Consider the following 17,399-nt stretch of genomic DNA (forward strand, 5'->3'; position numbering starts at 1 on the left):
TGTGAGGAGTGACAGGGCCTGAGTGCTCTCCTGTGCGAAGTAAGGAAATGGTGCAACTGATCTGTTTGTGGGCAATGACCACTGAAGTCAGCCACCTGAAGTGCTGTGGCCAGTGGTCTTTTTCGCAGGAACAGCCAATGCTGTTGGGTCGCTTGGCCTGTTTCCTTACCAGGCCTGTGCAGTGGACAGAGCCTCACACCTGCTGGGTCTGCTGAGCTCCCTGGGCTGGTGCTCAGGGCTGCTTCCTGGGAATGCTTCAGGTCTTATTGGAAATGTCCTTGTGCCTGTTCCTGGGTGGCTTCTTAGGACTTTCTCAGCTGATCTGACCCAACAGCTGGTCTCAGCTCAGTTGGGACCATCTTATCCTTCTTCCCTAGGGCAAGGGTCCTGCAGGTCCCCAGGTGCCGTCCTTCCGCCCCTACCTCCTGGCCCTCTTCACACACCAGTCCAGCTGGTCCACGCTGCACCAGTGCATCCGCGTCCTGTTGGGTAAAAGCCGGGAACAGAGGTGAGGCCCTTCTGCATCTTGGCCTTGTACTCCCTGGGCAGCCCCTTGGCCCTTCCACGGGCAGCATGTGATGGCTGGGGGGCTTGTGCTGATGTCCCTGTGCTGAGAGCTGTCAGCTCAGCTACACCAGGTACAGCACTCTGCTGCTGCCTCAAGTGGATCCTCATAACCGGGCTCTGCATTGAGGGCCCCATAGGTGTCTAGCCATCACCCCACACCCAGAGCTGGAATTCCTGCTCCTTGCCTGGGCAGCACCACTGTAGTTGCCCTTGCTCCATGGGGCACAAACGTGCTGTCATGGCTACCTTGCCCTCACCAAGGATGCAGACAGGCTAGTCTCCTCAAGTGTTGTCCTTGGGCCATGTTCTTCATCTGTGAAAAATCCAAGTTACTTGTCCAGGCTGGGCTGCCAAAGTGGGGTATGAAAAGTCTGTGAGGTGTAGCACCCCACAGTGCCAGAGCCCAGCCTGCCTGGTGGTCCCTTGGCAAGGCTGTGGGGTGGGCTGGGTGAGCTCACGTTCCCTCTGTGGGATGTGCTCTTGGATGCCTGGGCTCATGGCCATGGGAGGGAGAGGGTTGGGATGCCATCTCCTCTGACCAACTGGCCCCTGACCAGCAGTCTCTTCAGAAGGGCCATGGGGGCTCTACTTGGAAGCTCTTACCCTATGTTCCCTGGTTGGTTTCAGAATTTTCTCATGCTCAGCTGGATTTCGGTTTCCTCTCAGGTTTGACCCCTCTGCCTCCCTGGATTTCCTCTGGGCCTGCATCCATGTTCCCAGGATCTGGCAGGGAAGGGACCAGCGCACCCCACAGGTAGGCCATAGGGGGCAGCCAGCCTGTGGAGTAGGGTGGGATGGTGTATCCTGGGGCTGACTGGCTTGCACTTGGTTGTAGAAGCGGCGGGAAGAGCTAGCACTCCGTGTCCAGGCTCCAGAACTCATAAGCCTGGTGGAGCTGATTCTGGCTGAGGCGGAGACCAGAAGCCAGGATGGGGATGCCACCGCCTGGACTCTTATCCAGGCCAGACTGCCCCTGCTGCTCAGCTGCTGTCGTGGTGATGACGAAAGCATCAGAAAAGTGACAGAGTACCTAACAAGCTGCATCCAGCAGTGGGGGGACAGGTGCCTGAAGCCCTGTGTGCCCTGGGGGTGTGATGGAGCGAGTCCAGGCCCAGGCCCAGGCTTAGCCCTCACACGCCCTAGCAAACCCTGCCTGATCTCTTCCAGTTTGCTGGGCAAGCGCTGTCAAGACCTGCTCCTGCAGCTCTACCTGCAGCGGCCAGAGCTCCGGGTACCGGTTCCTGAGGTCCTGCTACAGAGTGAAGGGGCCACTGGCAGCAGCATCTGCAAGGTGAGCTGGTGCTTCCTCTCCCTGCCTTTCCTGAGCAGCCCTGACCAGAAAGGGAAGACAGAGGCTGTCAGTCTAGCAGGCTGGCTTTCCCAAGAAGTCTGATCCCCATGAGGAATTCTGTGACTGACTTTGAAGTAGAATCCCAAGTTAGGGAGTGGTATGTGGTGTGTGGGCACCCTGACCCCACCTTGCTGAGGGCAGAGCCCTCCCTGCTGCCTTCCTGGTCTCACCTCTCCTTTGGATGGTGGCATGGGAGAGCCATCTGCCTGTCCTTTTCCTGCCTTGCAGAGGTGTGACTGTCAGAAAGTTGCACGTGTGTGTGGCGTGTGATACCTGCAAGGCAAGATTGGGAGCACCCGTCACCCCACAGTGTCCCTGGAGCCCTCCTCCTGCCCTTCCCCACAGTGCCTCTCCACCCTGGCGGGATACATTAGCTTGCATCTTCCAGAGTGTCCTGTCAGTAGGGTCATAGCGTGAGCTCTTGTTTGGTGTCCTCCAGCATAATTTCAAGGTGGTCTGTGTGGGGTGTGCATAGATAGTCTGTTCCTTGCTGCTGCTGAGTGGTGTCTGCTGTAGATAGACCTGTTATCCATTCTTCTGTTGAGGGCCCTTTGGGATGTGTCCCCTTTGGGCCTGTGGGAGCCATCACGAAGAGTCTGTTAGGCTGTGTTCATACCTCCTGAACCTCAGGCCTCCCTTTCTCACCCCCCTTAGCTGGATGGGCTTGTTCACCGCTTCATCACGCTCCTCGCAGACACCAGTGACTCCAGGTCATCTGAGAGCCGAGTGGCCGATGCCAACATGGCCTGTCGGAAGCTGGCTGTGGCCCACCCCATCCTACTGCTAAGGTATTGCCCAGGCTCTTCACCAACAGCCTGAGAGGAAGGTGCCTGGGGTCTGACTGTGTTCTGGAAGGTACCACAGGGCAGAGCATGGCCCTTTCCTTCCCTACTCCTGAACCAGAGCAGGTCCTTCGGTGGGTGTTACAAACCCTGCCCTCTGAAACTGTGAGTTTAAGAAGGGTATGCAGCTGGAAGCCGGCATACAACAGCCCCTGCCCCCGTCTCAGTGTCTGGCACAAGAACCTCTGGCCTGTGGCTGAGGGTTGGGAGGAGCTGGGTAGACCTCAGACAGATAGTTGAAGTGCTCCTCTCAGACTTGCACTGATCCACCTGGTGCAGCCTGGTGCACTGATCCAAGCCACTCCCTGATAGCATCACCTGGACCTTGTCAGGGCCGCAAATACAGTCACCTTCTGTTCAGTGAGCATGGAGTGTGCCTCGCTGGTGGGCGAGCACTAGGAGAGCCAGAAGCCAGGCTGGTTTGCCATCATTGGTGCAGAGTTGGGTCACAAGGGAGTGTGAAGTTGGGATGTTGGATGTCTGGTTGGGGCTTTTGGAGTGAGAACATCTGGTTCCAGGCAGAGAGACCACAGAGGTCCCTTCTGCCCACACTAGGCACCTGCCCATGATCGCTGCTCTCCTGCATGGCCGGACGCACCTCAACTTCCAGGAATTCCGGCAGCAGAACCACCTGACCTTCTTCATGCATGTACTGGGCATCCTGGAGCTGCTGCAGCCACGGGTCTTCCAGAGCGAGCACCAGGGGGCGCTGTGGGACTGCCTGCTCTCCTTCATCCGGCTGCTCCTGGTGGGTCCCAGCTGGAGTCTCCCTTGGATCCCTGGGCTACACATTCCATGCGGACCCTTCCCCACCCAGAAGTGCTCAGATTCCCCCGTCCCAGTTATCTCCCTTCTGCTTCCAAGCCAGGCCTGGTCTTTCCTAACCAGGAGCAGTGGGAGAGCCCAACCCCTTAGCGTGGCACCAACCAAGGCCAGGCTACCTGTGCCATAGCTTCTGCCTCCTCTCCTGCCCCAGGAACTAGTTCTTGCCCTGAGAGGCCCCTGCCCTTCCCCAGCTTCTCAAGTCCTGGGAATCCCATGTTCTTCAGAAGCCCAGGTCAAACTTCTCAGACCCTCTGCTGAGCTTGCCATGTGTCATTTATGCTGAGCTTATGAAGGACAAAAGCCAATCTGCCCACCCCAGATCCTTAACACACCCACATGGCAATAGGGTCAGGGAGGGTGGTTGGGGCCAGGACCAGGACTGCAGAACCCTGAGTGACTGTACCCATCTTCAGAACTACAGGAAGTCCTCCCGCCACCTGGCCCCCTTCATCAGCAAGTTCGTGCAGTTCATCCACAAGTACATAACCTGCAGTGCCCCGGCTGCGGTGTCCTTTCTTCAGAAGCACGCAGAGCCCCTCCAGTGAGCACCTGCAGGGACCCGGGAGGGCCATACCAGGGCAGGTCTGTGACTCCAGAGCCAAGGGAGTTGGTGACTGAGAACAGATCCTGTCTGGGTGCCTGGGCCTGCACAAAGGCTGGTTCCGGCCATCACCCCTACTCTATAGGGAGCCTTTGGGTCGGCTCCCTAGCAGTGGGCTTCACTCCATGTGTGTGACAGACTCCTTTTGCCTGCCCCTCCCTAGCATCCTGGCTCCTGTGCCACTCAGGTTCCCCACCTTCCCCTCCCGTCAATATGCCTTTTACCTGCCAGGTTTCTGCCAAGGTGAAACCATGTTTTTTTTCTCCAGTGACCTATCCTTTGACAACAGTGATCTGATGATGCTGAAGTCCCTTCTTGCAGGACTCAGCCTTCCCAGCCGGGAAGGCAGGGCTGACCAGGGCCTGGACGAGGAGGGAGAGGGTGAGTGTGGACAGCTGGGATCTTGGATGGGCTGCAGGGAGGTCCTGTTGAGGTCCACGGTGTCCAGTGGGACTTAGTGAGCTGTGGGATCTTGCCTATTTTATACATTTGAGGTGTGGTTAATGCCACAGCTGGTCTGAGGAGCAGCACCCCACTCTTTGGAGAATGTCATCTGGTCTCAGATGTCATTTTCTTGGAAGACTTCCCCAGCCTTGCTGGGCAGGGCTGTCCTCGGTTGTCACTGTTCTTGTCCCGTCTCTAACTGTGGCTTTGCTGGCCAATGGTAGTATTTACCGGGTGGGTGGCAAATGAGAGTCCTTCCAAGGAGCCCCTGAAGCCAGGCTGGCGATGCTGGTAACAGCCACTCTCCAGGCCCTGTTGTGCCAGCTTGTTTTCAGTAGCTCTCAGGCAGTTCTTGGGCACATAAGCACATTAATTGAGCATATGTGGCATACAGGCCTCAGACCTTGGGCTGCAGAGGGGACAACTCTGCTCCTGCAGTACCTCCAGGGGAGAGGAGAAAGTGAGCATGCTCTAGTCAGGCTGGGTTATAGGCAGTGTGAAGAAACAGGAAGTCCCACCAAGTGCACCTGTAATCCCAGTGACTCAGGAGGCTGAGGCAGGAGGATCACAAGTTTGAGACTAGTCTTAACAACTTAGTAAGGCCATAATCAGAAGCTCCCATGGCACAATCAGTGTGCAGTACTTATATGTAAGGTGATAAGCAACTTAGTGAGACCCTATCTCAAAAAGAAAAAAAAAAAAAAAAGAAGGGTAGGGGATGTAGCTTGATGGTAAAGTGCCTCTGGGCTTGATCTCCAGTACCAAAAAAAAAAAAAGAGAGAGAAAGAAAATGGATTCTTCTCTCTCTCTCTCTCTCTCTCTCTCTCGTGTGCGCACACGCACTTTGCTCTCTTTCTTCTCTTTCCTTGTTCTCTCTCTCTCTTTTTCTCTTCCTTCCTGTTAATCAGACACTGCTCCAATAAAGATCTCTTGGTCTCTCTGAAAAGAAAAGAAAGAAAATGGAGGGCTGGGGCTGGGGCTCAGCGGTAGAGCGCTCACCTAGCACGTGTGGGGCCCTGGGTTCAATCCTCAGCATCGCATTAAAAAAAATATTAAAGAAAGATACTGTGTCCATCTACAACTAAAAAACAAATATTAAAAAGAAAAGGAAAATGGAAAAAAAAAAGGGAAGTCCTGAATCCCCCAAATCAGCCCCTCAACATCACGGTGCCCCCACACTTATTGAGCACTGCTCAGTGGTCTGGGCAGTGGCTGGTATGCTCTTGGGAAGACACCTCATTTTCACTGCCTCAGTGTCCTCAGCCTGCCCTGATCACTGACTGGGGCCTTTTCCAGATGAGCGCTCGGCTGGCTCCCTGCCTCTGGTCAGCGTCTCCCTCTCCACCCCGCTGACGGCGGCCGAGATGGCCCCACACATGAAGAGGCTTTCCCGGGGCCAGACTGTTGAGGGTGAGTGGGGCTTGCTTCTCCCAAATCAGCTTGGTGTCCTGTGCCCATGAGGGTGCCGCTCTACTCTAGGTTCTGCTGGGGCATGAGTCTCCAGGGAAAGCAGAATGTTGGGGGCTCCTGAGGTGTAGGGGATGTTCTAGGGAGAAAGGCCTGGTGGGTACGGCTGGCAGGGTGGATGGAGTCTTAGAAAGGAACCAAGGCTGGGGTAGAAGGGGTTGGTGGTGCGTAGAGCACCCTGGACGTAGGTGTTGGGCTGAACTGAGGTCAGTTCCCACCAGTTGAATGAGGCTGAATGTCCACCAGCTTGGGGGATTGTCCTGTGGAGGACAGCTATGCAGCATGGCATGGATGCAGATCCCTGGGCCCCATCAGATTTCAGGGTGTGCACTTCGGGAGCTCAGTTCCCAGGGAACCGAGACACTTGGGGACTTGTCCCCTCCTGCCTGTAGATTGCTTGAAGGAGTGCAGGAGTGGGGAAGGAGTTCCTCCTGGCCCTCACAGGCTCTTCTACATGCCTGGCCTGGCCCTCTGTGCCCTCTTAGATCTGCTGGAGGTTCTGAGTGACATAGACGAGATGTCCCGGAGGAGACCTGAGATCCTGGGCTTTTTCTCGGTGAGTAGGGCCAGGACTGCAGCAGGGCCAGGAAGAGGGTGAGGGGTGAGGGGCCTCTGGAGGAACACCACCCTGAACTCTGCTGCTTGAGCTCCACAGAGCCCTGTGGTCTCAGGGATGGGTCCCTGTCCTGAGCAATTACAGACAGGTGGCCACAGTGGGCCCACCCTCTACTCCAGGCTGGACCTGCTGACCATGTGTACCTCTTGCCATCCAGTGTTGGGAGCCTGGGAAGAAGTCCCTGGCTGCTGTGCCACTGTTCCAAGGCTGAGGGCTGAGGGTGGAAGCCCTGGACAAGGGTCTCCCAGGTCATTGTGTCCTTTCCCCACCCTGGCCTTTGTGCAGACCAATCTGCAGCGACTGATGAGCTCAGCTGAGGAGTCCTGTCGCAGCCTGGCCTTCAGTCTGGCTCTGCGCTCCATCCAGAACAACCCCAGGTGAGCCCAACAGTTTCAGAATTAAGCTGCTGCCAAGGTCAGTTGGCCCACCTGGTGGTTGGACCAGGCTTTCAGATGGGTCAGTTTGCCTTGTCTAGCCAGGGCCTGCCCACGGAGCTCCAGGCAGAGTCTAGGCTCCTTGGCACAGTGAAGGTGCCCAGCCAAGTGCATCTCTTGCAGCATTGCAGCTGACTTCCTGCCCACCTTTATGTACTGTCTGGGCAGCCGGGACTTTGAGGTAGTACAGACGGCCCTCAGGAACCTGCCAGAGTACACCCTACTCTGCCAAGGTGAGTGCCCCCGTCCAGATGCTAGGTCCTTGGGCAAGTCCTCACTTTTCCACAGCTGCCTGACCGTGTCTCTCTTACAGAGCATGCAGCTGTGTTGTTGCACCGAGCCTTTTTGGTGGGCATGTATGGCCAAATGGACACCAGTGCCCAGATCTCCGAGGCCCTGAAGATCTTGCACATGGAGGCTGTGATGTGAACCTGCGGCAGCCTGACCCGTCCATCAGCCTTAGTGCTCTTGGCACCTGGGCTACTGAGGCCAAGCTCAGGAAGCCCACTCCACTGGTGGTCTTATCTGGGAGCTGGCCAAGGCTGGGCAGGGGCTGGACCAGCACTGTTGGGCTAGCAGCTGACTTTTGGGGAGAGTCCACTGAGGCTACACCACCTCCCAGGTCATAGCTCTGCTGCACAGCCACAGGGGACATGGGCCAGCACAAGGAGAGACTAGTGTCCAGGCGAGGCACTCCAAGGGCTGGTTGTAAATGAAGCTTTCTGAATTTGTGTGCTGACTGGTGTCCTGTGTTGCCCCTGGTCAGCATGGGCCTGTGCCCTGCCCTTGTTTCTCCACCACTGAGGTGTCAGGCAGTTGAGCAGGGTCCTGGGAGGTGAAGAGCAAGGTTGGGCCCCAGAACTCTCCCCATGGTCCAGCCTGTTCCGCGGGGATATGTCTACATCAGTCACTGCCTTTGGCCTCCTGTGATGTGACTGCTGGAGTTTTGTGCTCAGGATCAGCCTTTTCAGGTCACAGGGCTGCATAAGGTCTAGGAAGCCGAGCAGTCTCCCCTCTTGCCCCAGAGGGGTGCCCATCAGTGAGCCTGAGGAGCTGGGGTTCAGCAAGTGTCCACAGGGGGAGGCTGTGGGGCTGATATGGGGACAGGACAGTGTTGTGTTTCAGAGCTGTACCCCTGGCATTTCTCCCACGTGGTCTCCTTGCCTTCGGGGTTAGGATTGAAGCCATCCATGCCCTCCACCCTTCAGCAGCCAGAAGCTCACCAGTGCCAGAGGGGTGTGCCCAGTCCAAGGCTCCCCTTGGCACCAGCACCTGCAGGGCAGGCCGGCACTCAGGCAGATCCAACCTGGCTGTGTGGTTCCCACTTAGGTTTACTGTCTGAGGCCACCAGGGGGCACTATGGCTAGAATGCAGCCCAGGCCCTCTCCAAAGCCTGGCTGGCAGAGGCCAGAGGTTCTTGAGGTGCCCTGTATGGAGACCTTCCCAACCCAGGTGCACAGAGATGTCCCAAGACAGTCACATGGGCTTAGGATCACAGCTCATGCTGTCTTGGCCATCAGGCCTAGCCTTCCCTCCCATGTCCACTTCCTGAGGGCCTCTAGCCTGCCTCCATTGCACCTGCCTGCCCACCCCTCCTCTGGAGTCTCCTCAGGCAATGTGGGTCTGAGGTCTGGGGTGCCCAAACATGCTCACCTGAGGTGGGCTGGGGCGCTGGAGGAGGGAAGTTGCTCTGGGAAACCCAGGTTGGCCAGGAAGTGAGGATAAGAACTACCAAGTGGCCAGAGGCTGAGTGGTCCCCACTGCCAGCCTCAGGGCTTCCCTCCTCCCAGCCTTGCCCTCTGTGCTGCAGGGTCCCCTACACAGCCCGGTGTGGGAGCTAGTCTCTGGCACCACAGTTGGGGGTGATGGTGACGCCCCTCCCACAAGATGGGGGCTCACTTGTTATGGGGCTGGTGCAGAGAGATCACTTCCTGCTCCAAACTACTTAGTCTTCGCCTCATTCAGAGTCTGCCCAGGTGACACTTGGGGGCCAGGCTTCCCCTGGTACTGCTGGTGTCCACCCTCCAGTCCTGCATGCTGCCCTTGGAAGCCATGGGCGTGCTGGGGGCAAGCAGGCTCTTCTGGTGTGTGCTTGCTCTTGGCTTTCCTGCCTGGTACCTCTATTCTTGTGAGGCTCTGGCCAGGGTGCCTGGGGCTGGCACGGCTGCCCTGGATTGGAGTGCCAGCCCCACCCTCACTGTACGAGGAGACCAGAGAAGGGCGGGGTTTCCTGTGCTGCATGGCAGGGAGGCCACCCGTTCCCCTCCCCGGACCACCCATGTCCTGTGCCCTCCTGCCCTGCCAAGGAGGGCCCGAGCCTAGTGGCTGGGCATTGCCTTTGCATCACGTCATTTTGCCCTGGACTTGGATAATGGCCGTGTCCTCTTACCCCCAGGACCAAGCCACCTGGCAGGGTGGGTGACATGTTTTCATCTCATGGCTGAGAAGAGGTCCCCAGAAGCTTGAGAAGGCAGCGAGGACATGGTGGTGGGGAAGTTGAGGCTGGAGCCCACGTCTGTGTCCCTGTCAGTCTGTCTTCAGCATTTACCCCTCCTGATGCCATGGGCGGGCAGGGGGGAAACAGGCTGTAGTGGCAGCAGCGGAGACAGGAAGCTGGGGCCTCCCGCTGGGCAGGCCAGCATCCCACCTAGGCCTGAAGACATCCCAAGGCTGGAGCAGCCTGGCCTCGTCCTGGTCCACCTTGGACCTGGCCTCCCCTGGCCCCTGGCTTATTGCACGTGTTCCGTGTGTGACAGAAGGGGAGGGCCGGGGGCTGTGGACGCAGGCATTGTGCAGGCCTGACACAAAGCAGGTGCTCATGAAGCACTTACTTCAGACTGCTGCAGACCTGGCCAGGCCATGCTGGTGTCTGTCGCACAGGGAGGTGGGCTCCAGGAGTTGGGGAGGCGGGGGTGGGGCCAGGTCACCAACTGATGAAGGGCAGGGCTGCCTCTGGCATTGGGAGAAAGAGCCCAGAGGCCCCAGCTCAGGGCCTGGTGGCTTATGCTGAGGGGAGGGGCCATCTGTGCCTCATGCTGGGCAGTGATGCGGACACCTCCCAGTCCTAGGGTGTGTGCAGGGTCACACACAAGCAGTGGGCAGCATGTTAAGTGAGTGCCCCTCAGTGTCCCTGTATTTACCCAGTCTCAGGACGGAAGTATCCAGTCCTGACTGGGGGGGTGTGGTCCATTCCCATCTGATGGTGTGAACTTGGAGCCCACTGTGTCCCCTGTGCCCAGATTCCAGTCCTGGTGGCCAGGCTGCCTCCCCCAGACCTAAGTCATGTTCCCAGAACATGACTCTGGGAAGGTCAGTGTGTACCAAGAGTGCCACCAGCAGAGCCTTTTCTCCCTGTTTAGCACCCCAGTCCTGTTGCTGCTGAAACCTAAACTAGACCTTCCCTCCCCCAGGGGGATGTCCTGCACCTCTGGGGTGTCCTTCAGAGCCTGACATAGCTCCTCTTGTGTGCTGCCTTAGGAGGTGGAGCAAGGCCGGTTCCAGGGCCGCCGCCTCGGGCTGGTGGGTGAAGGGGCAGCCTTGGCAAGCCACGGGCCACTGCTGAGCCTGGCTCAGAGCAGCTCATGGCACCCAAGCACCAGGAGGGAGCAGGGGCTAGAGGCTCAGGACCGAGGGCTTGTCTCAGTTCCCTTTCTGGAGTCCATTTCCCGCTCACGAATAAGCTGCCTGCGCACCAGCCTGACAAGGCAGAGGGGGCAGCTAAGCCAAGACATCCCTCTGAAAGGCCCAGGTGCAGGTTGGCAGGCCATGGGCACTCAGGTGAGGAGCACATGTGCTGAGCAAGTGTGCCTGCCAGAGGTGCCCTTCCTCCCAGGGTGCTGATGCTCCCATTTATGGTACCCAGGGGCAGACAGGGCACCTGGCACTCACACCAGGTGGACAGCTTTGATAGCCCCTGGAGGATGGCCCAGCATGGCCACAGCATAGAGGAGGCCTCTTCAGGGGTTGTTTCAGGCGGGGAGGGCTCTGCAGGGCTGGGCAGGACTGGAAGGAGCTCTGAGCCTGTGTGGGCAAGTCTATGGTGGATTCAAACCTGTGAGCAGAAGATTTGGTTGGGGGTGGGGTGGCGGAGGCTTCAAGGGCAAGGTGTGGAGGTGGTAAGAGGGTGCCAGCCCTGGATGGTCATGCAGAATGTGGGAAGGCCCAGGGCCGCCAAGGCTGGTGTCGTCCATACCCCCTGCCTGTCCAACTCCCCCCCATGCCATCCTCACAGAACCCCCAGCACAAGCCATGGGGGCCCCCGACAGGACCCCGGTGCATTAGGTGGCCATCTCTTCCAGGATGGCATATTCCAGTGGTGCTGCTCTGGCGAGGTTCCCCTCACATGGGTCAGCAGAGCCCAGGGTCCCCTGCGTTCTGAGGAGGCCAGTGGGTGCTGAACTGCGCACAGGCAGGGCCCAAGGGCAGCACTGCAGCCTGCCCCTCCCTGTGGCCTGGCCAGCTCTGGGCTTCCTCCTCAGGTCGGGGCGGGGTGGGGACAGGTGAGGTGTTGCCACCTGACAGCTCACGTGGTTCCCTCATAGTCTCAGAATAGGCCTTTGGGTTTCATTTTCAGTCCTGGGTGGACTTCAAACGCTCCAGGCAGATGGCCCTGAGCTTCACCCATGAGATTTCCCTGGCACGTGCCCTGGGAGGCTGGCGTTGGTCCCACATTGCAGATGGGGGCAGGGAGGCCCCCACTTTGGTCCAGGGTCACAGGAGGGGTGGGGAGCAGGTGGGAGGCTGCGGGTCCCAGGTCCCATGCTGCCCCTCCCCTTTCTTCCCATAAGCAGCTCAAAAGTACTGACCCTAGCAGGAGCTGGCTGGGGGCATAGGGTCATTCTGGGTGTCTGGGGTGGGGTGTGCTGGAGGCCACCAGGGACCTCCGCCCTGCCCTCCTGGGAGGTGATCTGTGAGGAAGCTCTGGGGAGGACGGGCAGGGCAGCCAGAAGCCCTGGTTTTCTTCCCAAGCCCCTCAAAGGTCCAGACCCAAAAGGGCGCCTTCCCACTGCCAGGGCCAGCTGGGACCACGGAGAGAGGTTGGATGCCACAGGCCTCTGTCTGGGCACTGGAAGTGCCAGTGCTGCCTGGGCAGTCAGGAAAGGCTGTTCAAGGAAGTGGCGTGGACCTTGAGGGGTGAGTAGGGAGCGGATGGTTGGGTTCCAGCTGCTCCAGATGGGGAGACCAGGGCCTAGAGGGGCAGGAGTCGGGGAGGAGCCACGCACTCCTAAAATGGGCGAGGTTGAGGCCACACACGGGACAGTCAGGGCAGAACTTCTGGTTGCAGAGCCCAGGCCAGCTGGCCAGCAGCAGCTCTTAGCCCTGGGCTCCTACTGATGCCACGAGTCCTGAAGACACAGGTCCTAGGAGGCTGAGCTGGAGTGGAGGTGCTACAGAGGGGGTGCTAGGTCCCTGGTTGACTTACCGTAGGTGCCCCTGGGGCTCACAGTCCACAGAGTTCAACCAAAGCCTATGGCTGCAGGAGCTGAGGGGCAGCCAGGCTGAAGTCAGAGTGGTGTGGGCAACCCCGAGACAGTCCAGGCCACCAGGGTGCTTGCCAGTTCACCTATGCAGCTGTAAAATGGGCATAAAAATAATACCTGAGCCTTAGCATAGTGGCTGTGAGGACTGCTCAACCCTGGCCTCCATCATTACATGAACAGAGAGACGCTGTGACCTGGCCAAGGACACACAGCAATCAGAGCAGGCTGAGCTTCTTCCATCCGCTGGGTCCTGTTGCCTGGTGACCCCTTCATCAGCCCTGTGCGCTCTGTTTACTGGGAATGTGGCAGGCCAGGCCCCATTACAAGGGGTTCCTATAAATGGCGTGAGGAGGATTAATAATGTATTTATAACACATCGTCGTGGTAGCCGAAAATGATCTATAAATGTGCGGTAAATGTTTTATAATGTTTTTGTAACCCGTTATAAATGATAAATGGCGGACTATAGATGCCGGATCAAATATTTATAACGCATTGTGCGCGATGCTGGGCTGCTACAGTTCAGGAAAGCCATTAATAATAAAGTGGATGGAAATGTAAAAGTTGCCGACAGGCCCAGCAAAACCATTTATAATGAAATGTAAAATTTGGCTGTTGGAAGCAACCCGCAGCCCCAGCCCGAGCACTGGCCAGCTTCTCCTGGCGGCCGGGAGGAGCAGGGTCATGAATTATTTGTGAAGCATCGGACAAGAAAGTATACTACCCTCAGCACGCCACCGAAATATGCTATTAATATACCCAGGGTGGCCTGCATTATGCATCGGGCCTAATTAATTAATGGGGGGCCCTTTAACATGGGTGTCATGGCTTCCCACGCTCTCTCCTGTCCAGGGCCAGAGCCAGCTTTGTTGTTCAGGATGCCTGAGTGGCCTTGGAGATGGGGAAGCCTCCTGTAGGTGCTCCAGGGTGAACTTGGTGGGACCCCCAGCCATCCACAGGGAGCTGTGGGCCAGGCAGTTGGGGAACCACTGTGCAGCAGAACTGCCTCCTGGGGCTCATTGGGAAATGGGGGCTCTGAGAGGTCCCACAGGAAGTGCTGCCCACGGGGGACTTCCTCTCACACCCCTCTGTCCACCCTCTTCCGTGAACCCTGCCAGCCCCACTGCACTTGCAAGTGTGTGGTCACTGCCCCACTGGGCTCATTGGGGTCACTCTGCAGGCCCTGCCCCACCGCGCTCCACCCCACTGGAGCCCCCCCTGGGTGCCATTGCTAACGCAGCCTCCAGGAGCAGAGCGGTGGGTGGGTGGGCCAGGGCTGCTGCGGAGATGAGCGATGCTTCTAGTCCTGTCCTGCCAGTGACGAGTTGCGATTCCCTCCTTCCCGGGAGGCCCCTGCGTCACCTCTGAGAGGGGCGTGTGGAGGCTGAAGCTGTCTGGCCTGGAAGTCCTGCCCAACAGTAGGGCTCCCCAGCCCTCCTCCACGCTGACCAGCTCCTGCCTGGCTGGACAGGAGGCCTCTCCCCCTCTAGGAACCTCTGTTTCTCCAGCCACAATGAGGAAGGTGAAGAGGGTAGAGGCTGGGGACTGTCCTGTCCCTCCCCTGTTTATCTTGTGGGTCCCAGTCCTCATGTCTCCCGCCCTGGAAAGACATCCCATGCCCTCTGGCCTGCACAGGGTCCACCATCTAGGTGCCACTTTGAGTCCTTCACATCGGCTAGGAGGTGGGGCTTTCCCCGCTTACAGGGTTGCCTGGAGAAGGAGAAAACCCCAAATCAGGTCATTCGCTCCCATCTCCCCTACCAGACTGTGAGCCTCTGCATGGGGGCTTGGCCGTCCACGCTTTCGCTGATCACCTGCTCTGTGCATGGTGCTTTGCCGGCTGTTGGGGACACAGCAGGGACCGGCAGACAGTCCTGACCTCACAGGGCTTTCCTGAGTGTCAGATGATGCAGAGCAGGTGGGGTAGTGAGGACCAGGGGCTGGGGAAAGGCCTTAGGAGGGGACACTTGAGTGAAAGCTGAAGGGGGTGAGGCAAGCAGGCAGCTACTTAGGAGAAGGGGTCTCCTGGGCAGTGGCCAGGAGGAAGGCTCAAGGTGGGAGTGCAGAAGGAGGTGCCAGGGAGCCCAGGACTAGTGGCAGTGCCAGGACTGTGCTCTTGCAATCTGAGCAAGGGACCCGGCCTCACTGCCTGGTTGAGTTGTGTTGAGGCTGGACCGTGGGCCAGGCAGAAGCTAGGCCATTCAAGAAGCCTCCTGGAGAAATCCAGGCAGAGAACATGGGGTAGGGACAAGGCTGGCAAGGAGGTGGCGTGCAGTGCGCAGGCCCAGGAGGTGTCCTGAAGGTCGAGTTCCCGACCTCACGGGATTGGACATAGGCAGGACAGGGCCAGGAGGTGAGCGGCCAGTGGGCAGTGCGTGGGGCAGTGCGTGGGGCAGTGCGTCGGGCTGTGGTGGGCAGTTTGGGGCCCAGAGTTAAAAGTTCAGTTTGGGAGAAGTTGAGCTGGAGGCACGCAGGAGCCGTGAGGTTGGTGCTGGGCACAAGAGCCACTCGGAAAGGCCAGGAGTGGACACTTGGGATCTGTCACAAGGGTGTGAATTTAGTGCCATGTGGTTGCCAAGGGAGGGAGAGTAACAGAGGGTGGAAGTCCAGGATGCTGAGGGGACCCAGGATGCTGGGCTATCCCCCAGCCCCAGGGTGGGGTCCCACAGGAGGAGACACTGTTCAGATCTGGCCCAGAACCACAGGTTGATGGCAGCATGAAGCAGGGCACCCTTGGCTAGAGTGGGTTGGTGGACGTGGTGGGGGCAGGGACCTGTCTGAACAAGGTCCAGGACATGGGGAGGAGGAATGCAGCAATGAGTGTGGAGGGGGAGCAGGTCTGGGAGGTGACAAGTTTTCTGCTTTGGTCAGATGGGAGGCTGGTGGGAGTGGTCTGTGTGGGGGTCCAGGCTGAGTGACAGGAGGGCCTGGCACCCCGTGTTCAGGAGTTCAGGAGTGCTGCAGCAGGGAGGGGAGGCAGAGCCACAAGCCCATGCAAGGATAAGGGGTGTGTGTGGACATCTCTGGGGTCCCCAAGGAGGCTGCTGATTTGAGTGGGATGAATGGAGGGTGGCAGCAGCCAGAGAGGAAGAGAGGGTGGCCTGGTGGGCACATGGCATCCCCTGGGGTCCTGGCTCTGGACTGAGTGAGGCGGGTGGCTGACAGGACACTTTCATGTGCTGGAATGAGCCTGGGAAAGGGTGGGGTCTGCAGAGCACTGAGACCCAGCCAAAGGAGTGATGGGGCCAGGGAGGACCGATCTGGGAGAGGACACCTGAGGAGGCACCTCCAATGAGGCTGGGTGAGAGGCGAGGCTCAGCCTCCCCCAGTGTATTCTTTTTCAGGTGGCCAGGGATGAGGGGACGGTGGTGCCTGTTGTGCACTGCACAGCTCCAGGGGCAGCAGAACGAGGCCTCCAGGGTGCTCAGGGCGCGACTGGCCTCTGTGCTCCTCCCTCCCACGCCTGCAGTCCTCCAACTGCTTCCCCAGCCTGGCCACAGAGACCTGCCACTGCACGCCTGCCTGCTCCTCCTCCAGCCCTTAAGTCACAGGCTGGCGAAAGAGCAGGTCACCCAGCCTGGTGGCCACATTTTGCAAAAACTGCCACGTGCAGGTGCTGGAAAGCCTTCGGGGTATGTGACACTCAACAGAGGACTTTGGACTTGCTGCCACAGGCCATGGGCGGGTGACCTTATTTCATCTTGATGTCAAACACTTCAGTGAGTGTCACAAGCACACCAACTGGACTTGTCCTCCTCTTAGCTTGGCGTGTTTTCTGAATCTTCTACAACAGATAAGGATTGCTTTGCTCAGGAGACAATTCTTATAACTTCTCCCAGCACTGCCCCTGTCTCTTGCTCGCTCTGTCTATGTCACCTTGTTCTCTCTGGCATGGGGTCTGTGTATCTATCTATCCCCCAGCCCCGGCTGCAGGCTGGAAGCAACAACTTTCTTGAGGCTTTGGTGTCTGCAGCCTGCACCCCAGCGCCTGTCTTGCTCACATAGCTGATACCTGTTTCTCATCCCCAGGCTCAAGTGTGAGCACATGATCTGCATTCATTGAGTGCCTATTGTATGCCTGGTTCTGAGATCCTTTGGGAGGAGGGCCTCTGATCTTTGCAGACAGACAAGGAGACCCAGCAGGGAGGTGGCACAGAGCATAGGACACAGTGGGAATGCAGAACTCAGATCAGCCTTGGGGGTGCACCAGGCCACATGAGGACCTGGGACCAAGGAGGAGCACAGTGGTACCTGAAAGCCTTCAGGGGCTGGGGTCTTGGAGGAGTGTGGAGCCCAGCACAGTAAAGGCAGAGGCTCAGAGTCAGAGTGGAGCACCCAAGGTGTGGCCAGGGTGGGGCCCTGATAAGCAGGGCCTGGCAGGACCTAGTGAGGCCGGAGGCCTGATAAAGTATGGACTTTATTCAGAGGGCCACCAGGTAGGAAAGCAGCTGCTAGAAAGAGTGCTTGGGCTGCTGGGCCCCAGGGAACTGGCCCAGTCGAGGGGCAGGATGTGGTGGTCTTCACTGTAGGTGTGGCAGTGCTGGGCAAGGGCCAGGGGGACCAGATTGGGAGTGTCCTGGCTCCTGGCTTGGGGACCCTGGAAAGATATGCTGTGTGAGGTGCTGGTAGGGACATCTTTGGTGGCCCCAGGGAACTGCCACTAAAGCTGCCTCCCAACTCAGTCATCAGAGGAAGCCCTGGAGGCTGAGTATCGTGGGGACCTGTGAGACAGTTCTCCAGAGAGCGCTGGCCACCACCTTCTCGGCCCTTCA

At 58.4% G+C, this 17,399-nt stretch overlaps 1 protein-coding gene across 2 annotated transcripts in view; it reads left to right on the forward strand.

Moving 5' to 3' along the window:
- Ints1 (integrator complex subunit 1) overlaps positions 1-7,878 on the forward strand; it is a 32,960-nt gene extending 25,082 nt beyond the window's left edge. For both annotated transcript variants that reach the window (XM_076839817.1, XM_076839816.1), the window contains exons 35-47: positions 378-508; positions 1,234-1,321; positions 1,403-1,629; positions 1,735-1,858; positions 2,573-2,706; positions 3,316-3,508; positions 3,999-4,126; positions 4,455-4,567; positions 5,927-6,040; positions 6,583-6,653; positions 6,999-7,090; positions 7,271-7,380; positions 7,461-7,878. In XM_076839817.1, coding sequence (XP_076695932.1) covers positions 378-508; positions 1,234-1,321; positions 1,403-1,629; positions 1,735-1,858; positions 2,573-2,706; positions 3,316-3,508; positions 3,999-4,126; positions 4,455-4,567; positions 5,927-6,040; positions 6,583-6,653; positions 6,999-7,090; positions 7,271-7,380; positions 7,461-7,576 — 1,641 coding nt within the window. In that variant the 3' untranslated portion in view covers positions 7,577-7,878. The remainder of the gene's footprint in view (positions 1-377; positions 509-1,233; positions 1,322-1,402; positions 1,630-1,734; positions 1,859-2,572; positions 2,707-3,315; positions 3,509-3,998; positions 4,127-4,454; positions 4,568-5,926; positions 6,041-6,582; positions 6,654-6,998; positions 7,091-7,270; positions 7,381-7,460) is intronic.
- Positions 7,879-17,399: the final 9,521 nt, after the last annotated feature.

This window comes from Callospermophilus lateralis, chromosome 19, assembly GCF_048772815.1.
Source record: "Callospermophilus lateralis isolate mCalLat2 chromosome 19, mCalLat2.hap1, whole genome shotgun sequence".
NCBI classification, from domain to species: domain Eukaryota; kingdom Metazoa; phylum Chordata; class Mammalia; order Rodentia; family Sciuridae; genus Callospermophilus; species Callospermophilus lateralis.